Source organism: Salmo salar, chromosome ssa23, assembly GCF_905237065.1.
Source record: "Salmo salar chromosome ssa23, Ssal_v3.1, whole genome shotgun sequence".
In the NCBI taxonomy this organism is placed as follows: domain Eukaryota; kingdom Metazoa; phylum Chordata; class Actinopteri; order Salmoniformes; family Salmonidae; genus Salmo; species Salmo salar.
Genome location: NC_059464.1, coordinates 481266 through 503555, shown reverse-complemented (window position 1 = coordinate 503555; position 22290 = coordinate 481266). Strand labels below are relative to the sequence as shown.

General features: G+C 44.6%; 1 protein-coding gene across 2 annotated transcripts; it reads right to left on the bottom strand.

The window, feature by feature from the left end:
• Positions 1-320: 320 nt before the first annotated feature.
• On the bottom strand, positions 321-20484 carry LOC106583872 (synaptotagmin-2-like). Of its 2 annotated transcripts, XM_045706280.1 has the most exons (10): positions 20368-20484; positions 7519-7682; positions 7251-7265; positions 4683-4861; positions 4410-4499; positions 2368-2535; positions 2038-2205; positions 1759-1876; positions 1272-1405; positions 321-1043 (listed from the first exon to the last, which is right to left on the bottom strand). In XM_045706280.1, the coding sequence occupies exons 2-10, from the start codon at positions 7670-7672 to the stop codon at positions 834-836; spliced, it is 1236 nt and encodes a 411-aa protein (XP_045562236.1). In that variant the 5' UTR covers positions 7673-7682; positions 20368-20484; the 3' UTR covers positions 321-833. The 2 variants fall into 2 exon arrangements, with proteins under 2 accessions (XP_045562236.1, XP_045562237.1); XM_045706281.1 differs by lacking the exon at positions 7251-7265.
• Between the last annotated feature and the right edge of the window lie 1806 nt (positions 20485-22290).

The window sequence follows — 22290 nt, the reverse complement described above, 5'->3', positions numbered from 1 at the left end:
GCAGCATCATCTGGATATGTATGCAACAAAAGTTCAACATTCAACATCTGCTACCATCTCTGTCAAGCTGTCTACATATACAGTTTGACGCATACGTTCTATAAATCCAACGTATGCACCACACCGACACTGCAACTGCCTCTGCAAAGCAATGCTGCAAGGGAAATGCAGCGTTTCATTGGAAATTAATGTAATTCTAGTGTACCAAAATGCAATGACGCTGTCGGTGTGATCAAATGTAATTCAGGGCTCATCTGTAATAAAGGTTAAATAAATAAATACTTAAGCTTGCAAATCTATCTGACCATCCATCTGGTAATTTGGGGAATTATTTATTTAGTTATTTACAACCACTCACATTACATTCAGGAGATAAATAAGAGAAAGCTTTCATGTACTGTGGTTTAACACAAACACACACGCACAGACACACACACACACATTCATACACACAATACTGCCTTATCTCGCTCACAAAAAGCACAAAACAGTCAGCCATACTCATAACTTAACATCAAAAGGGACACAAAAGTAAAAACATACAGTACAATTAGTTAATAGGCCAAAAATGTTAATTATTTTGATTTTCTATGGAGAATAATAAGGAGAGAGAGAGTACCCCAAAAATGTATCAGAAATGTCAGGTGGGTTGTAGTGTTTGAGTGGTAGTTAAATTTGGATTTCTTGGAGTTTCTACTGGGAGTATTGCGTAATGTCATGATCAGCACTATTGTGGTCTTTGGGTGGAGCTTATCCACTGTTGTGTAGTTTTCAGGTCTTATGTTGTTTGTTTTAACATGTACAAGAATGTTCCGTAACGTATCAGTATATGTTTAGCGGATGGGTTTCTTCAGGGCCTCATCCACCTCCTCCTCAGGACACAGGGCGTGCCACTGGGCCACGGGACGTCTTGGATTGGCCAGCATGTCTGACCAATGCCGAAGGCCCACCCCTGAGGCACCGAAGCCGATCCAAACCTTCCCGATGGCGTCGTTGCTGCCCAGCTTGTCGTAATCATACACCGTGATCAACACTTGGACTTTCTGCAAGAGGAAAGGGAAGAGCGAAAAAGCGTCAAGTTAAAAAAGTCAGATGAAATCAAAATACCACCACCCGTACAGTGTTGTTCAACATACAGCAGGAAATGGCAGGAGAGTGCAATGTTCTAGAGAAACACCGGGAGAGTCATCAAACACAGGTCGCCCAACCCACAGGAAAACCTGTTATCACGACCCAAGATGTCTTCCTTATGGAAAGTTTGTTGTACATACCTGTATTTGGCCAAAGGGAATCTCGAAGCTGAAGCTTTCGTTGAAGTAGGGGTTCAGAGTGTTCTGTTTGACTGTTGTCTTCTTCTTCTTCAGCCGCTTGCCTTGGTGCTGCAGCACCACTTTAACGAAGGGATCTGGTAGGAGAAGGCATGGGGCAGAGAGGAATGTTAGTTACAGAGGTCAAACAGAGGGTGAGCCACTTGGATGAAAAACATTGAGTACAAATGATTGTGCTGTAGATGCATGTGTAGTGCCTGCAACTCTGTAATGCTGCCCAATGGATTAAGTTGAATTACTTCAACAAAATGTAGGCAACCAGATGTCATTAATAGGTCACAGCATGGCTAATATTTGCTAGGAGAGCGTAATGTCACAGCATGGCTAGTTGAGTTTACTGTCTAGTTTTGTCTAGTGTTGACTAGAAGAGTGAAACATCACAGCATGGCTAGTATTGACTAGGAGAGTATAAGGACTAATAGAAGGTCACCTGACAAGCCTCCGCAGTCCATTGCCTTCAGGTGCTTGGCCTCCATGATGTTGATGGTCAATTTACCGGCCGTGGGGACGTAGCGCAGAGAGATACAGATGTCCCCTAACTTCTCTACCTGTGACCAGACAAACACACACAGGCACGAAGATAGAAAGATGTATTTAAACAGACAGTTCGGTATAGTTTGATATGCAGAGACAGACAGACACAGACAGACAGGTAGACGTAAAAAACATGCACCCTAAACCCATACAGACTGTATTCATCCGTCCTCACCTCCTCTTTCTCTCCTCCAACCAGATCCCTCCATTCGTGGAGTGGCTGAGCCAGGTCCACACTGTTCATGGGGATGGAGATCTGTCCAATCACGTCGTGTTTACCAAAGCGATCAAAGTCAAAGACCTGTAGGACCAGAGTCTGACCGCCCAGCTCCTGGTAGGGGATCTGTGGAGGAACACACAGAACAGGAAGGAGATGATCAGGACAGAGTGTTCTCGACTACATAAACCTCAGTACTGTAAGAGCTTTTCTAAGGCTTTTACATATACACATGAATGAATACCACATCTCTCTATCACTGTCTGTTCTCCAGCACCCCATACTGACCTTGAAGATGAAGGTTTCATTGAACACGGGGCAGAGATTCTTGCGCTGGACTTTGGTCTCAAACTTCTTCTTCTTGTCTGGCAGCATGTAGACCTTGACATAGGGGTCTGAGGTGCCGCCCATGTCCATGGCTGGCAGGTTTTCAGCCTGCAGGATACCCACGATCAGCTGGAAGAGGGGGCAGAGAGGGGGAAAAGGTCAGAGGTAAGCAATGGCAGTCAAAATATTTTTAACAATGTCCGTAAGAACTGAACGCAGTGATAATTTAGGCGGATTTAGGCCGGGATTCAATCCATATAGGGCTATTGCGATGCAGCTTTTAACCTGTTAGGGCTAGGGGGCAGTATTGACACGGCCGGATAAAAAACGTACCCGATTTAATCTGGTTACTACTCCTGCCCAGTAACTATAATATGCATATAATTATTGGCTTTGGATAGAAAACACCCTAAAGTTTCTAAAACTGTTTGAATGGTGTCTGTGAGTATAACAGAACTCATATGGCAGGCCAAAACCTGAGAAGATTCCATGCAGGAAGTGGCCTGTCTGACAAGTTGTGTTTCATCTTGGATCTTTTTATTGAAGACTGAGGATCTTTGCTATAACGTGACACTTCCTACGGCTCCCATAGGCTCTCAGAGCCCGGGAAAAAGCTGAACGATATCGAGGCAGCCTCTGGCTGAAACACTTTATCGCGTTTGGCAAGTGGCCGATCAGAGTACTATGGGCTTAGGCGCGTGCCCGAGTCGACCCCATGCTTTATTTTCTTTCGTCTGTTTACCTAAACGCAGATTCCCGGTCGGGATATTATCGCTTTTTTCTGAGAAAAATGGCATAAAAATTGATTTTAAACAGCGGTTGACAAGTACGGTAATGGAATATTTAGAATTCTTTTGTCACGAATTGCGCCATGCTCGTCACCCTTATTTAGCCTTTAGGATAGTGTCTAGAACGCACGAACAAAACGCCGCTATTTGGATATAACAGTGGATTATTTTGAACCAAACCAACATTTGTTATTGAAGTAGAAGTCCTGGGAGTGCATTCTGACGAAGACAGCAAAGGTAATAACATTTTTCTTATAGTAAATCTGACTTTGGTGAGTGCTAAACTTGCTGGGTGTCTAAATAGCTAGCCCTGTGATGCCGGGCTATCTACTGAGAATATTGCAAAATGTGCTTTCACCGAAAAGCAATTTTAAAATCGGACATATCGAGTGCATAGAGGAGTTCTGTATCTATAATTCTTAAAATAATTGTTATGCTTTTTGTGAACGTTTATCGTGAGTAATTTAGTAAATTCACCGTCAGTGTTCGGTGGGAATGCTAGTCACATGCTAGTCACATGCAAATGTAAAAAGCTGGTTTTTGATATAAATATGAACTTGATTGAACAAAACATGCATGTATTGTATAACATAATGTCCTAGGGTTGTCATCTGATGAAGATCATCAAAGGTTAGTGCTACATTTAGCTGTGGTTTGGGTTTATGTGACATTATATGCTAGCTTCAAAAATGGGTGTCTGATTATTTCTGGCTGGGTACTCTGCTGACATAATCTAATGTTTTGCTTTCGTTGTAAAGCCTTTTTGAAATCGGACAGTGTGGTTAGATTAACGAGAGTCTTGTCTTTAAAATGGTGTAAAATAGTCATATGTTTGAAAAATTGAAGTTTTTGCATTTTTGAGGAATTTGAATAACGCGCCACAGGATTACACTGGCTGTTGAGTAGCCCATAGAGGTTACACTGACTTTTAAATGTAAGAGCGGTTTAGCAGATAGAAAATGTCCCCTCTAAAGGTCACAGCTTAATGCTCAGCTGTTAAGAGGAAAAGGTCATAGGTCACTGAGGACACAAATAAGAGGTCAGAGGTTAAAGCTGAAAGCTGAGCAGACAAAGAACAGAGGTCAGAGAGCCTTTAGACATGTTATTAGTCAGACACTTCACATCAAGGAGGTCAAATGTCAAGGAGGACAAGACAGAAATGCACACAAACACATGCACACGAATGCATACTCACACACACACAGACACACACACCTGGTTGTCAGTGAAGTTGTAGTCCAGGGTGAACTCCAGTTTTCCGAAATTCTCTTTTTCCTCCTCCTCTCCTTCCTTACCCTCTCCTTCCTTAATGAGAGAGAACATCAAATCAATAATTTATCAGCCACTGCATTAGTCTCTCCCTTCACACAGTTACTGACACTACATCTGGAAATCACTTCAGATAATTTCAAACCCAGTTGCAAAGTAGGTACTTGAACCCATTACACCACACACTATATTGCCCTCCCTCCCTCTGTCTCCTCTCACCTTGCCCTCCTCTCCTTCTCCGGCTCCCTCCTTCTTTCTTCTGCCTCGGCCTCCTTTCCTCTCGCGTGCTTTCTTGGGCTTCTTGCCCTTGTTGATGCACTTCTTCCAGATACAGAAACCTAGACAGGCCACCAGAGCCAGCACCACCACCACTATGGCTCCTATTGCCCACATGGGCACTGGGGGATAGAGAGACATAGGCCTTATATAGCCTCATGACATCTATAATACAACATACATAACAACATACATATAACATACATATAATACTTATGTAGCCTTATGCTATCTATTATACAACATAGGCTTTATGTAGGGTTATGACATATACACTGAGTGTACAAAACATTAAGGACACCTTCCTAATATTGAGTTTCACCCTCCCTTTTGCCCTCAGAACAGCTTCAATATAGGGCATGGACTCTACAAGGTGGCGAAAGCATTGCACAGGGATGCTGGCCCATGTTGACTCCAATGCCTCCCAAAAGTTGTGTCAAATTGGCTGGATGTCCTTTGGGTGATGGACCATTGTTGATACACACGGGAAACTGTTAAGCATGGAAAAATCCAGCAGTTCTTGACACCAACCGGTGCACCTGGCACCTACTACAATACCCTGTTGAAAGGCACTTAACCTCTTGACGGTCGCCTAGGATAGGGGGCGCCACAGCGCATTTTGAAAAAAATTCGTGCCCATTTTAAACGGCCTACTACTCAAACTCAGAAGCTAGGATATGCATATAATTAATACATGTGGATAGAAAGCACCCTAAAGTTTCTGAAACTGTTTGAATGGTGTCTGTGAGTATAACAGAACTCATATGGCAGTCAAAACCCCGAGACAGATCGAAACAGGAAGTGGAATTCTGAATTGCGGACTCAACTTCATCACGTTGCCTATTAATCACACCGTGAGCTATGGTTCATTGAGCACTTCCTATTGCTTCCACTAGATGTCCCCAGTCTTTACAAAGTGATTTGAGTCTCCTACTGTGAAAACTGACAGAATGACACGCTGTGGAACGTGGTCACATGAGGAGGGCCATCACCATTATGACGCCGGCGCCCCTGGCTACCCTCCTCTTTCGAAACGTTTATAAAGACAATGCAATCGTCCCCCTTGAATCTTATTGGAGCTCTGGTTGAAAAAGGCCCTAAAGATTTATGTTATACAACGTTTGACATGTTTGAACGAACCTAAATAAGAAAAAAATGCATTTTGTTGAAAGAGTAGCCCCGCGCACGTCGGAACTTTTGGTGCAGCCTTCAGAACGCGCTAACAACAACAAGCTAGTGGAACATAAAGGATGAACTTTTTCGAACGAAAATACATTTGTTGTGGACCTGGGATTCCTGGAAGTGCCTAAGGATGAAGATAATCAAAGGTAAGGGATTATTGACAATAGTATACAAGACTAGATTTGATATGCGATTGCTCCAAGATGGCGCTGACCTGTAGTGCTAGCCTATTGTTCTGAGTATCGCATCCCCGTTTATCGCAAAGTGTGATTACCCAGTAAAGTTATTTTTAAATCTGGCATTACAGGTGCTTTCAAGAGATATTCATCTATAAATCTTAGAATGACAATATTACATTTTAAAAATGTTTTCGAATAGTAATTTAGTAAATTGTAGCGCTGTTTCATCGGATGCATTTGAGGGAAAATAGTTAGTCAACGTTACGCACCGATGTAAAATGCTGTTTTTATATATAAATATGAACTTTATCGAACAAAAGAATGCATGTATTGTGTAACATGATGTCCTAGGTGTGTCATCTGATGAAGATTGTCAAAGGTTAGTGCTGCATTTAGCTGTTTTTTGGTTATTTGTGATGCATGTGGTTGGTCGGAAAATGGCTATGTGGCTACTTTTACGATATACTCCTCTAACATAATCTAATGTTTTGCTTTTGCTGTAAAGCCTTTTTGAAATCGGACAACGTGGTTCGATTCAGGAGAGGTGTATCTATAAAACGATATAGTTTGAAAAAAAATTTGAAAAAAAAATATTATTACATTTTGTTATGCTAATGGCGATAGGATTTTTCGCTGGATGTCCGTCCCAGGGGTTAAATATTTTGTCTTGCCCATTCACCTTCTGAATGGCATACATACACAATCCAAGGCTTAAAAATCCTTCTTTAACTTGTCTCCTCCCCTTAATCTACACTGGTTGAAGTGGATTTAACAAGTGACATCAATAAGGGATCATGTATTTAATTTTACCCTTTTTTTTAAGCAACTCAAAATATACAATATAGAAAAACGGAGTATACAACAGAGTATCCAAACATTACAGACAACAGTTAGGGGAATACAGCCTATACATTATATAAAGACTTTGTAAAACAAATATTCAAAGGGATCATAGCTGTCACCTGGATTCACCTGGTCAGTGTATGTCATGGAAAGAGCAGGTGTCCTTAATGTTTTGTACACTTAGTGTATAACACAACATACATAGGCCTCGTGTAGCCTTATGTTATGGAATAATGATATCTGACATGTTATTGTGAGGAGGGATGGAAAGGAGAGCACAAGCGATGGGAAAACAATATTAACTTACTTTTGAGTTTATGATCTGTGATAAGTGGAGGAAAAGCAGGGGATGAAATGAAAGAGAAGAAAGGATGAGAGGACATTATGTGAATCGGAATTCCAAACACAGAATGAGCGATGGATGGATGGATGGATGTGTGTGTGTGTGTGTGTGTGTGTGTGTGTGTGTGTGTGTGTGTGTGTGTGTGTGTGTGTGTGTGTGTGTGTGTGTGTGTGTGTGTGTGTGTGTGTGTGTGTGTGTGTGTGTGTGTGTGTTCATTGTGTTCAGGGCTCACTTGGCATGTGGGTGAGTTCGTTGAAGAACTTGCTCTTCATATTCTTGAACTGGTGGTCAGAGTGATGAGTGGAGGGAGGGGCGGGGCCTGGGGGTGGCTCTTCTCTCTCCTCAGCCGCCCGACGGGGCCGCGCTTGCACACTGGCCAATTGCATCGCAGCTCAGCTAAAAGGCAGAGGAGACAAAAGAGCAATCACTTTCGAGTAGTTTAAGAAATATTTTAATATTCCATAAATTCTAAACATCCTGGCAAGTAAGTAAACTAGATAGGGTTAGGGTTGCTGCTAACCAACTCAGTGGCCTTGTGTGTTTCGAGTGTCTGCCCTGAGACTGGAAGGTTGGGAGTTCGATACACTGAAAAAGCTTGTTTAGACACGTCTTCCGGCACTACGGGGTGCCTGAGGATATAGTGTCTGATTGGGGTCCCCAGTTCACTTCGAGGGTCTGGAGGGCGTTTGGAACGTCTGGGGTCTCGATCAGCCTTACCTCGGGTTTTCACCCCAAGATTAATGGGCAAGTGGAGAGAGTGAACCAGGATGTGGGTAGGTTTCTGTGGTCTTCTGCCAGGACCGGCCGGGGGAGTGGGCGGCGTTCGTGCCCTGGGCCGAAATGGCTCAGAACTCACTGCGCCACTCCTCTACTAACCTTTCCCCCTTCCAGTGCGTACTGGGGTACCAGCCGGTTCTGGCGCCTTGGCATCAGAGTCAGACCGAGGCTCTTGTGGTGGATGACTGGTTCAGGTGCGCGGAGGAGACCTGGGACGCCGCCCATGTTCACTCCAGCAGGCCGTGCTGCGCCAGAAGGCCAGAGCAGACCGTCACCGCAGTGAGGCTCCACAGTGAGGCACCGCAGTGGCTCCGGGTCTGGCTCTCGACCCGAAACCTGCCCCTCTGCCTGCCCTGCCGGAAGCTGGGGCTGCGGTTTATGGGGCCATTTAAAGTCCTGAGGAGACTGAACAAGGTTAGTTACCGGTTATAGCTTCCCCCCGATTACCGTATTAACCCCTCGCTCCATGTGTCTCTCCTCAGGCCGGTGGTGGCTGGCCCGCTCCAGGAGTCTGAGCTCCCATACTACCGGTGCCACCAGGCAGGAGGCCGGGAGTATGGGGGTAGGATCCATGGGCCGCTCCTCTGTGTCATACAGCCGGGACAGTGCGTCTGCTTTAACATTCTGGGAACCTGGTCTGAAAGAAAGGGTGAAAACAAAACGGGTAAAAAACATTGCCCACCTTGCCTGACGAGGATTCAGTCTCCTTGCTGCCCGGATGTACTCCAGGTTGCGGTGGTCAGTCCAGATGAGAAAAGGGTGTTGAGCCCCCTCAAGCCAAAGTCTCCACACCTTCAACGCCTTGACCACAGCCAACAGCTCCCGGTCCCCCACATCATAGTTTCGCTCCGCCGGGCTGAGCTTCTTCAAGAAGAAGGCACGGGGGCAGAGCTTCGGTGGCATTCCCGAGCGCTGAGAGAGCACGGCTCCTATCCCAGCCTCGGACATGTCCACCTCCACCGTCAACGCCAAAGACGGATCCGGATGCAACAGCATGGGAGCCGAGGTAAACAGATCCCATAGGTTACCAAAATCCCTGTCCGCCTCAGCCGACCACTGCAAACGCACCGGGCCCCCCTTCAGCAGTGAGGTAATAGGAGCAGCTACCTGACCAAAACCCCGAATAAACCTCCGGTAGTAGTTGGCAAACCCTAGGAAACGCTGCACCTCCTTCACCGTGGTGGGAGTCAGCCAATTACGCATGGCTGAAATGAGGTCACTCTCCATCTCCACACCTGAGGTGGAAATGCGGTATCCTATGAAGGAGATGGACTGCTGGAAGAACAGGCATTTCTCAGCCTTGACATACAGGTCATGCTCCAACAGTCAACCAAGCACCTTGCGCACCAAGGACACATGCTCGGCACATGCAGTGGAGTATATCAGAATGTCATCGATATACACCACTACACCCTGCCTGTGCAGGTCCCTGAAAATCTGGTCCACAAAGGCTTGGAAGACTGACGGAGCATTCATCAACCCGTACGGCATGACGAGGTACTCATAATGCCCTGAGGTGGTACTGAACGCTGTCTACCACTCGTCTCCCTCCCGGATACACACCAGGTTGTAAGCACTCCTGAGATCTAGTTTAGTGAAGAAGCGCGCCCCGTGCATCGAGTCAATCGCTGTGGCTATGAGAGGTAGCGGGTAACTGTACTTCACAGTGATCTGGTTCGATAGTCAATACATGGCACGATAGTCAATACATGGACCTCCCTCCTTTTTCTTCACAAAAAATAAACTCGAGGAGGCAGGTGAAGTGGAGGACCGAATGTACCCCTGACGCAGAGATTCTGAGACATATGTCTCCATAGCCGCCATCTCCGCCTGTGACAGGGGATACACGTGACTCCTGGGAAGTGCGGCATCTACCTGGAGGTTTATCGCACATTTACATTTACATTTAAGTCATTTAGCAGACGCTCTTATCCAGAGCGACTTACAAATTGGTGCATTCACCTTATGATATCCAGTGGAACAACCACTTTACAATAGTGCATCTAAATCTTTTAAGGGGGGGTTAGAAGGATTACTTTATCCTATCCTAGGTATTCCTTAAAGAGGTGGGGTTTCAGGTGTCTCCGGAAGGTGGTGATTGACTCCGCTGTCCTGGCGTCGTGAGGGAGCTTGTTCCACCATTGGGGTGCCAGAGCAGCGAACAGTTTTGACTGGGCTGAGCGGGAACTGTGCTTCCGCAGAGGTAGGGGGGCCAGCAGGCCAGAGGTGGATGAACGCAGTGCCCTTGTTTGGGTGTAGGGCTTGATCAGAGCCTGAAGGTACGGAGGTGCCGTTCCCCTCACAGCTCCGTAGGCAAGCACCATGGTCTTGTAGCGGATGCGAGCTTCAACTGGAAGCCAGTGGAGAGAGCGGAGGAGCGGGGTGACGTGAGAGAACTTGGGAAGGTTGAACACCAGACGGGCTGCGGCGTTCTGGATGAGTTGTAGGGGTTTAATGGCACAGGCAGGGAGCCTAGCCAACAGCGAGTTGCAGTAATCCAGACGGGAGATGACAAGTGCCCGGATTAGGACCTGCGCCGCTTCCTGTGTGAGGCAGGGTCGTACTCTGCGAATGTTGTAGAGCATGAACCTACAGATCGCACAATCCCCCAGGCGATGGGGTGGTAGAGTTGCCTTCTTCTTGGAGAATGCAAGAGCCAAATCGGAATATTCGGGGGGAATGCGCACAGTGGAAACCTGGTCTGGACTTTCCACCATAGTAGCACTAACGGAAAACCCTAAACACCTCCCCGAGCACTCTCGCGAGAGCCCTCCATTGCCATGAAACAGTGGGGTCATGACAGGCAAACCAGGGTAGACATAGCACCACAGGAAACGCAGGAGAGTCAATGAGGAAGAGACTGATTCTCTCTTTGTGACCCCTCTGCATCAACATGCCCAGGAGAGAGGTGGCCTCCCTAATTAACCCTGACCGTATTGGTCGACTATCTAAGGCGTGAACTGGGAAGGGCTAAGCCACTGGAACAATGGGGATCCCTAAACTATGGACAAATGATCTGTCTATGACAGCTGACTCCATAGATGGTGTGGAATTCTGTCACGATGTGCACAACTGGTTGAAGGTAAGTCAGGTGCAAGAGAGCAGAGATGGGTGATAACAAGCGCACTTTATTCATGCCCAAGGAAAACAGCGATAACGCCCAAAGTACACAAACGGTACAATAAACAAAACACACGGGTCAAACACATACCCGGCACAAACCAGCCTGATGCAAACCACTTGTAACAAACAAACAATTCCACACACAGACATGGGGGGGGAACAGAGTGATATATACATTTAGTCAGATGAGGGAATGTGAACCAGGTGTGCGGAAAACCAAGACAAAACAAATGGAAAATGAAAGGTGGAGCGGCGATGGCTAGAAGACTGGTGACGTCGACCGCCGAACACCGTCCGAACAAGGAGGGGGACCATCTTCGGCGGAAGTCGTGACACTCTCTTGTTGTCCCTTCATTTTAAACAAAGCCTAAGGGATAAGGCTTTGCCTCAGCTTCCAATCTGTCTCCCTCTAGCTCTCTTTCTATCTCTCTCTCTCCTACTTTTTGTGTGTATGTACTGACATGTACAGTATGTGTAACTGATAGATACACACACACATCTGGTATGTCTACATGTTAATTGTTTTAAATGTATGTAGATTGTAAAGTATTTTTGTCTGTAATGTCTGTTTCATTATGTGTCAGACGCCAGTAAGACTAGCTTTTTCCATTGGCTTCAGCTAATGGGGATCCTAAATAAAATAAAATATACCTTCATGCCTCCCTCCTCACCCCCTGCCTCCCTCTCACCAACCCAATCTCTCTCCTCCCTTCCGTGTCCCCCTATCTTGTTCTCCCTCCCTCCCTCCTTCCTCTCTTGGTTCATAGCGTGAGTGTGTTGAGGTACAGTGAAACTCTCATTCTTATGCCCACTGTGTCCATCACTAATCCCTCTGACTCCATCACAGGCTGGCTGTTGGCACACACACATGCATGAACATACACACACACACATACTAACATGCACACAAGACCCGCTCTATTAAATATGCATATGTATACCTCCCTGCAAGGCTGCATTATGCCACACACACTCCGACCTTCCTACATCTGTGCCCTCCTCTCACTGTGCACAGACATGTAACAAGATTCATTGCCAAAGGTAATCCCCAAATCCCAGAGCTTAACTAAATTAGGGACAGTTCAGTTCACTCTCTGCTCCCGTCCCTCTCCTATCCCCTACTATCCCTTATCCAACCTAAACCTCTACCATTAACCCCCACAACATCACCTGCTGTCACACAGACAGATCCCACCTAGTTATCCAACCAACAATCCCATTTCCATAACAATATCTGATTTGTGGCTTGTCAAATTAACCCATTAAATCCCAGCAGATAGAATGAATAAGCGCAGGATTAGTAAGCACAGCTATGTGATGGTGAGTGAGGGGAGGCAAACATAAGACTGCTGGCTAATAGGCTTGTGACTTCACCAGTCAAGATCACACACACGTGCACACACGCTAACACACACATACAAGCACACACACATGCACAATGTGGTGAGAGGGGGACTAGCTTGGTTAAGTAGCATAGGGTTGGCCATCACTTCTCACTCACAGTGGTATACTCCCTTAAACTGATCACGGTGGCAGAATGCAGGGAGTCAGGGCCGGACCTTACTGATTAGATACTGGTTAAATGCTAGATCACCGTGTCAGTGATTAGGGCTTACATGCATGACTGACCACTCTGTTGGAAGGTTATTTTTTCACTTCCGGTCTTGGCGAAGGTCACTGTTATTCCAAGGGTTTTATGGTCACATACTAGCATAAGCCTTTGGAGTGGTTTGTGCTGGCCAAGGTCATTGGAATAGGCCTAGCTAAACAGGCTACTGGTTGATTCTATTGGGCCATAGGCAGTTAAAGTTATTCTGGAATGAAGTATAGCCAAAATAATCTCCTTAAAACTTCTTGGTGACAGGGGGCAGTATTCGGAAATTCAGATGAATAACGTGCCCAAATTAAACTGCCTGCTACTCGGGCCCAGAAGGTAGGATATGCATATTATTAGTAGATTTGGATAGAAAACACTCTGAAGTTTCTAAAACTGTTTGAATGATGTCTGTGAGTATAACAGAACTCATATGGCAGGCAAAACCCAGAGAAAAATCCAACCAGGAAGTTGAAAATCTGAGGCTTGTAGTTTTTTTAAAAATTAATTCCCTATTCATTCTACAGTGACTTAGGGGTCATTTTGCAGTTCCCAAGGCTTCCACTAGATGTCAACAGTCTTTAGAACGTTGTTGTAGGCTTCTACTGTGAACTGGAAGGGAATGAGATACATTTGTATCAGGTGTCTGGCTGTGTGCCATTAGATCATTCATGCGTGTGGCCGTCAGCGCGTGGTGCTTCTTTTTCCTTTCTGAAGACAAAGGATTTGTCTGGTTGGAATATTATCGAAGATGTATGATAAAAACATCCTAAACATTGATGCTATACATGGTTTGACATGTTTCTACAAACTGTAGTATAACTTTTTGGACTTTTCGTCTCAACAAAATGGTGCATTTGGATAACTCGTCTGAACGCGTATTTGGATATTAATATGGACATTATCGAAACAAAACGAACATTTATGGTGGAACTGGGATTCCCGGGAGTGCATTCCGACGAAGATCATCAAAGGTAAGTGAATATTTATAACACTATTTCTGACTTTTTTTGACTCCAACATGGCGGCTTTCTCTAATGGCGGTTGTTGTTTTCTGAACGCCATACTCAGATTATTGCAAAGTGTGCTTTCTCCGTGAAGCTTTTTTGAAATCTGACACAGCGGTTGCATTAAGGAGAGGGGTATCTATAATTCTTTCAATAACTGTTCTATATTTTATCAACGTTTATGATGAGTATTTCTGTAAATTGATGTTCTCATTCACCGGAAGTTTTTGGAGGCAAAACATTTCTGAACATTTACACGCCAATGTAAAATGTTTTTTTTTATATATAAATATGAACTTTATCGAGCAAAACATACATGTATTGTGTAACATGAAGTCCTATGAGTGCCATCTGATGAAGATCATAAAAGGTTAGTGATTCATTTTAGCTGTATTTCTGGTTATTGTGACGCCTCTCCTTGCTTGGAAAATGGCTGTGTGGTTTTTCTTGTTTACGTGCTGTCCTAACAATCTAATATTATGCTTTCGCTGTAAAGCCTTTTTGAAATCGGACAATGTGGTTGGATTAACGAGAAGATTATCTTTAAAATGGGATATAATAGTTGTATGTTTGAGAAATTTGAATTATGAGATTTTTGTTGTTTTGAATTTGTCGCCATGCTATTTCACTGGCTGTTGAATGGTGTATCCCACATTTCCCAGAGAGGTTAAGAATTTGGATTGATGAACTCATGTTGGAAAGTGCCTATCTAGATTCAGTAATACATTTGTTTTTTGCAAAGGTTAAGGTTAGGATTGGGAATGCGAGGACTGATATTGTGATCAATACTTCACATGACATACAATACAACCATATTGTCAAACGATGGGTGTAGCTGGTGCATGGAAGTCAGGCGCAGGAGAGCAGAGATGAGTGGACAAAGCACTTTTACTGAGGCAATTATTAGAACAGACGCAACCGCATCACAAAACAAATGCCCAAAGAACAAGTAAGGCAGCACAAAGTACAACAACAAAGTACAAAGTACCGGCTGCCACAAAGCACGGGTACAAAACAGATCCCGGCGCAAACCAGCCGGAAGCGTGCCAAACTTGACAATAAACAATACCCCACACAGACATGGAGGGAACAGAAGGCTAAATACACATAGTAATTATGAGGAGATGTAAACCAGGTGTGCAGGAAAACAAGACAAAACAAATGGAAAATGAAAGGTGGAGCGACGATTGCTAGAAGACTGGTGACGTCGGCCGCTGAACGCCGCCCGAACAAGGAGAGGGATCCGACTTCGGCAGAAGTCGTGAAACTAGCGGTAAAAAGTTTTAGAACACCTACTCATTCAAAGGTTTTTCTTTATTTTTATTATTTTCTACATTGTAGAATAATAGTGAAGACATCAAAACAATGAAATAACACATGGAATCATGTAGTAAAGAATAAAGTGTTAACCTGTTGGGGGTAGGGGGCAGTATTGACACGGCCGGATAAAAAACGTACCCGATTTAATCCGGTTACTACTCCTGCCCAGTAACTAGAATATGCATATAATTATTGGCTTTGGATAGAAAACACCCTAAAGTTTCTAAAACTGTTTGAATGGTGTCTGTGAGTATAACAGAACTCATATGGCAGGCAAAAACCTGAGAAGATTCTGTACAGGAAGTGGCCTGTCTGACAAGTTGTTGTTCATCTTGGCTCTTTTTATTGAAGACTGAGGATCTTTGCTGTAACGTGACACTTCCTACGGCTCCCATAGGCTCTCAGAGCCCGGGAAAAAGCTGAATGATATCGAGGCAGCCCCAGGCTGAAACACATTTACGCTTTTGGCAAGTGGCCGATCAGAGGACAATGGGCTTAGGCGCGTGCCCGAGTCTTTCCCCGTGCTTTATTTTCTTTCGTCTGTTTACCTAAATGCAGATTCCCGGGCCGGATTATTTCACCGTAAAGCTATTTTAAAATCGGACATATCGAGTGCATAGAGGAGTTCTGTATCTATAATTCTTATCTTATCTTATCTATAATTCTGGTTTTTGATATAAATATGAACTTGATTGAACAAAACATGCATGTATTGTATAACATAATGTCCTAGGTGTGTCATCTGATGCAGATCATCAAAGGTTAGTGCTGCATTTAGCTGTCTTCTGGGTTTTTGTGACATTATATGCTAGCTTGAAAAATGGGTGTCTGATTATTTCTGGCTTGGTACTCTGCTGACATAATCTAATGTTTTGCTTTCGTTGTAAAGCCTTTTTGAAATCGGACAGTGTGGTTAGATTAACGAGAGTCTTGTCTTTAAATGGCTGTAAAATAGTCATATGTTTGAGAAATTGAAGTAATAGGATTTTTAAGGTTTTGAAAATCGCGCCACAGGCTGGCAGTGGCTGTTACGTAGGTGGGACGCAAGCGTCCCACCTAGCCCATAGAGGTTAACAGCATCCTCCCGGATACCCTAAACCCACTCCAATTTGCATACTGCCCCAACAGATACACAGATGAAGCAATCTTGATCTCACTCCATAATACCCGTTCGCACCTGGACAAAAGGAGCACCTATATGAGAATGCTGTTCATTGACTACAAATCAGCATTTAACACCATAGTGCCCACGAAGCTCATCACTAAGCTAAGGACCCTGGGACTAAACTCCTCCCTCTGCAACTGGATCCTGGACTTCCTGACGGGCCGCCCGCAGGTGGTAAGGGTACAACAACCTCTCCCTCAATGTGAGCAAGACAAAGGAGCTGATCGTGGACTACATGAAATGGGGGCCGAACAGACGGGGCTGTAGTGGAGCGGGTGGAGAGTTTCAAGTTCCTTGGTGTCCACATCACCAACAAACTATCATGGTCCAAACAGACCAAGACAGTCGTTAAGAGGGCACGACAACACCCTTTCCCCCTCCGTAAAATGAAAAGATTTGGCATGGGTCCCCAGATCCTCAAAAAGTTCTACAGCTGCACCATTGAGAGCATCCTGACCGGTTGCATCACCACCTGGTATGGCAACTGCTCGACATCCGACCGTAAGGCGCTACAGAGGGTAGTGCGTACGGCCCAGTACATCACTGGGGCCAAGCTTCCTGCCATCCAGGACCTACAGCTGCAAGAACAAGTATGTGAACCCTTTGGAATTACCTGAATTTCTGCATAAATTAGTCATAACATTTTATCTGATCTTCATCTTAGTCACAACAATAGACAAACACTGCGCTTAACCTCTCTAGGATAGGGGGCAGTATTTTCAAGGCCGGATGAAAAACATACCCAAATTAAACGGCCTACTACTCGGGCCCAGGAACTGGAATATGCATATTATTAGTAGATTTGGATAGAAAACACTCTGAAGTTTCTAAAACTGTTTGAATGATTTCTGTGAGTATAACAGAACTCATATGGCAGGCCAGAACCTGAGAAAAATCTAAGCAGGAAGTGAGAATTCTGGTGCTTGTAGTCCTTTCAAGTCATTGCCAATTAAACACACAGTGAGTTAGGGTTCATTTTGCACTTCCTAAGGCTTCCACTAGTGTGCTGGAGGTAGCATCATGGTTTGGGGCAGGCATGCTGCCTCCTGGCCTGGACAGCTTGCTATCATCGATGGAAAAATGAGTTCCCAAGTTTATCAAGACATTTTGCAGGAGGCTATCTGTAAGGCTATCTGTTTGACAATTGAAGCTCAACAGAAGTTGGGTGATGCAACAGGACAACAACCCAAAACACAGAAGTAAATCAACAACAGAATGGCTTCAACAGAAGAAAATACTCCTTCTGGAGAGTGGCCCAGTCAGAGTACTGACCTCAACCCGATTTAAAATGCTATGGCATGACCTCAAGAGCAGTTCACACCAGACATCCTAAGAATATTGCTGAACTGAAACAGTTTTGTCAAGATGAATGGTCCAAAATTCCTCCTGACCGTTGTGCAGGTCTGATCCGCAACTACAGAAAACGGTTGGTTGAGGTTACTGCTGCCAAAGGAGGGTCAACCAGTTATTAAATCCAAGGGTTCACATACTTCTTCCACCCTACACTGTGAATGTTTACACAATGTATTCAATAAAGACATGAAAACATATACTTGTTTGTGTGTTATTAGTTTAACCAGACTGTGTTTGCTTATTGTTGTGACTTAGATGAAGATCAGATCAAATTTTATGACCAATTTATGCAGAAATCCAGGTAATTCCAAATGGTTCACATACTTTTTCTTGCCACTGTATATACTAGGCGGTGTCAGTGGAAAGCCCAAAAATGGTCAGAGGCTCCAGTCGCCCATGTCATAGACTGTTTTCTCTACTACCGCATGGCAAGCGGTATCGGAGCGCCAAGTCTAGGACCAAAAGGCTCCTTAATAGCTTCTACCCCCAAGCCATAAGACTGCTGAACAATTAGTCATATATCATTTACATTGACCCCTCCCCCCATTTGTTTTGTACACTGCTGCTACTCACTATTTATTATCTATGCATAGTCACTTCACCCCTACCTCAATGTACAAATTACCTCGACTAACCTGTACCCCCACACATTGACTCTGTACTGGTACCCCTGTATATAGCCTCATTGTTGTTATTTTATTGTGTTACTTTTTATTATTTTTTACTTTAGTTTATTTGGTAAATATTTTCTTAACTCTTCTTGAACTGCACTGTTGGTTAAGGGCTTGTAAGTAAGCATTTCATGGTAAGGTCTACACTTGTTATATTCGACTCATGAGACAAATAAAGTTTTGTTTTATTGAGATTTGAGTTCATCAACCCAAATTCTTGAGAGGCCATCATAAAAGGAGACCTTAACCATCTGAAATGTTTCTGACTTTCTCTGGAAAAAATGTTGGGAAACCAGATTGCCAAGAACCATCATCTGCCTTCTATGTGTAGATTCTGAACAAGAGTATGTAGGAAACAATCATGGCACACATCTTCACACCTGTCTGTTTTGTGGGTTAGATACCAAGAAGACCATGTACTGTAGGCCAGTGTTTCCCAATCTTGGTCCTGGGGACCCCAGGCAGTACACATTTTTCCCTAGCACTACACAGTGACCTGATTCAAATAATCAAAGCTTGATTATGAGTTGATTATTTGAATCAGGTGTGCAGTGGAAGGGCAAAAACTAAAATGTGTACACCTTGGGGTCCTGGACTGGGAAACACTGCAGTAGGCCTATACTGGGCCATCTGTAACAGGTGGTAATATCTTAAACCCAATCCCAAACTGATTCCTCACCCCTAATAATAGGCTCTTACTGACAACTTTCTGTTGACCTGAAAGAATTGGATGGCTATCAGGGATATGGTTCTCAGGCTACTGCCAGCTGGTATAGGGGACGCTGCTATTGTTTACACCCATCCAGCTCTTTTAACTGCATGGGGAGGGACTCATTTTGTGACTGGTGATGTGGGTCATATCTCAATGGGGGACACAGACCAGACACAATGCAAAACAAGTAGGTACAAACAAGGAAACTGAGGACAGAGTAGTGTACTAGCTGTGGTAAAGAGATGACAGGAGAGGTGAACAGCTGGCAGTGGGACTTTGAGAGGGTTCAAGGCTTAGTAGCTATGTGGTGAACTAAAGACAGTTCCATTACGGTCAGGATGTTTATGGCTGACTGTATGGCCCTCTCTATTGTGCGAGTTAGTTAAATAAAATAAAAGTTGACCATCTGAGACTGGAATGCACTGTCTCATACTCATCATCACCATGCCTGCCTCGTGCAAACTGCATCCAACATGCAAACTGTATCCAACATCATTTTTACATTTTAGTAATTTAGCAGATGCTCTTATCCAGAGTGACTTACAGTAGTGAATGCATACATTTCATTTTTTTCATTTCATACATTTTTTTTAATCTTTTTTTTTTCGTACTTGGCCCCCCGTGGGAATCGAACCCACAACCCTGGCGTTGCAAACACCAAGCTCTACCAACTGAGCTACAGGGAAGTACATCTCCTCCACTTTGATACTTTTGGCACCACTAACAGATACAACAGGATTTAACCACTTACCAAGCAAACATGGCACAAGACACAAATGTACCCGTCGAAAATTATTAAAACCCAAAATAAGCGGCAACTTCGAAATTTCATATTAGCTGGTTGTCACGCACACAGGGAGCTTTGGAGGGAGTAGGGGTGGTCATTAGACATATGCACAGACAGAAAGTCCGAGTTGAGGTAGATATAGTATAATAATTGGTCAGAGTTGTTTTTCACCTAGGTAAAGTAAACTGGAATAAAAATACATTATCAATCCAATTAAAGTGTCGCCAACTTTGGACCAGTGGAAACTGCTAAGCACCTTAAACGTAAAAGCATGGATAGGCCTATGGCTCAGAATAAGGAATAGAATGTGAATGGTAGGCTACTCTCTCAAATGTTAATTCAAATAAGCAGTAGAGCATGTCAGTTTTAAGATATATATTAATCAGATATGGCAAATATTGTGCCCATCAACCGGTAACCCTGGACGTCCCATGCGCCATAAGCGCTCGCTAGCGGATTTACCAAGCATAGCACAAGGGTTTGAATGACTTCTAGGCCGTCTAGTTACACACTTTTTAAATGTACTGTGTAAAGTAAAGGCTACCTCGTGAATGTACACCAACAGAACTCACCCGATTGAAATCCCCAATTTAAACCCAAACGTCTTCTTTTTGTTAAAAACGATGAATTCTGGACTCGGTGTTGCGAGAACTGTTGCGCTGTGCACCACCCTTCTCTCCCTGTCACGCTTTCTCCCTCCCCCTGTCGGTTAATCTCCCTTAATATTGCGGTGCCAACTACTTATCCACTTTAAGCCATTTGTCACCATTGATCTCACTCGAAATGCATGTGAAACACCAAAACACCAAATCACTCAAATGACTCTTTCCAGCTTTCGCCATCGGTTTGGCTATTTTCACGTGCAATGCCTGGAAACTGTCCATTGCTGTGAGTGAACAAAACGACTTTACAGGCCATTTGTCAGTCTGGGATTCCCCCATGTACATGTAGTTAAATTGTATTATGCATGTAACATACGTTTCCACAGACCACTATGTGAACTAGTAAATGTGGTTCCCATTGCACTCTGTTATGGCCCTAGAGTTGACAGTTGTTTTCTGGGCTCTGCATTAAGGCACTATGACAAGCTATGTAATGGCGCCCCTCTGTGGTCAGAGATAGTGTCCCTTAAACCTCATGACAACCTTTCCCCATTATTAAGACCCTCAAAGTCACTGTAGTAGGCCTACAATTATCTATTTTCATTTCTATGAAGAAAAAAGCACACAGATGTAGGCTTTGGGCAACCAGAATTTGCATTAAAGAGTCAAAAATGTTTTATTCTTCAGATTTAGTGCAGATTAATAATGACCAGTTATACTTAGTGAAAAGGACCCTTGTGTTGGTATTGAGCTGCTCAGTAAGTGCAAAGCACCAGAATAAACTGATAAGACACCCATTACTCAAAAGCAACAACTTCTGTGATCTTTCTACTAAATCGTTTCACAAGATACCTTCCCTCCCAAATCTAATACAGTGTTGTACAGAGCAATACAGCTGTTACGTTTGACAAGTTCAACACTCTCCCCTCCTTATAGATGCAAAGGCAGCAGGATAGAGCAGAAAAGCCAGGAGTCCTGGTCTGAGGCCGTAGCCTGGGGGTGGATGTGGTTTAGCTCTGGCTCCCGAGTACCTGTCAAACTTCTTCACAAAATGAAACTCGAGGAGGCGGGTGAAGTGGAGGACTGAATGTACCCCTGACGCAAGGATTCGGAGACATATGTCTCCATAGCAGCAGTCTTCGCTTGCGACAGGGGATACACGTGACTCCTGGGAAGTGCAGCGTCTACCAGGAGATTTATTGCACAATCCCCCCGATGGGGTGGTCGATGGGATGGTAATTGAGTCGCCTTCTTTTTACAGAAGTCAAGAGCCATATCGGCATATTCTGGGGGAATGCACATGATGCAGACCTGGTCTGGACTTTCCACCATGGTAGCACCATCGGAAACCCCTACACACCTCCCCGAACACTCTCGCGACCACCCCGTGAGAGCCCTCTGTTGCAATGAAATGGTGGGGTCATAACGATCTAACCAGGGAATGCCTAGTACCACGGGAAACGCAGGACACTTAATGAGGAAGAGACTGATTCTCTCCTCATGACCCCCCTGCATCACCATGGCCAGGGAGATGGTGGCTTCCCTGATTAGCCCGGACCCCAATGGTCGACTATCCAGAGCGTGTACCGGGAAAGGTCTAACCACAGGAATAATGGGTATCCCTAAACTAAGGGCGAGCGATCTGTCGATAAAATTCCCAGCTGCGCCTGAATCGACGAGCTCCTTATGCTGGGAATGCGGGGAAAACTCAGGAAAACCAACAGGTACAAACAGTTGGACAACAGAGGACTCTGGATGAGAGTAGACTCCGCCCTCGTCTCATGCCTCCCGAGGGAGCTGGTTGAACGGTGGCCAGGTATAGGTCCAGCTGTAATAGGAACCCCTGGCACCGTGCTGCCCTCCCATAATACTCCCTGGGAAGGGAGAGACGCA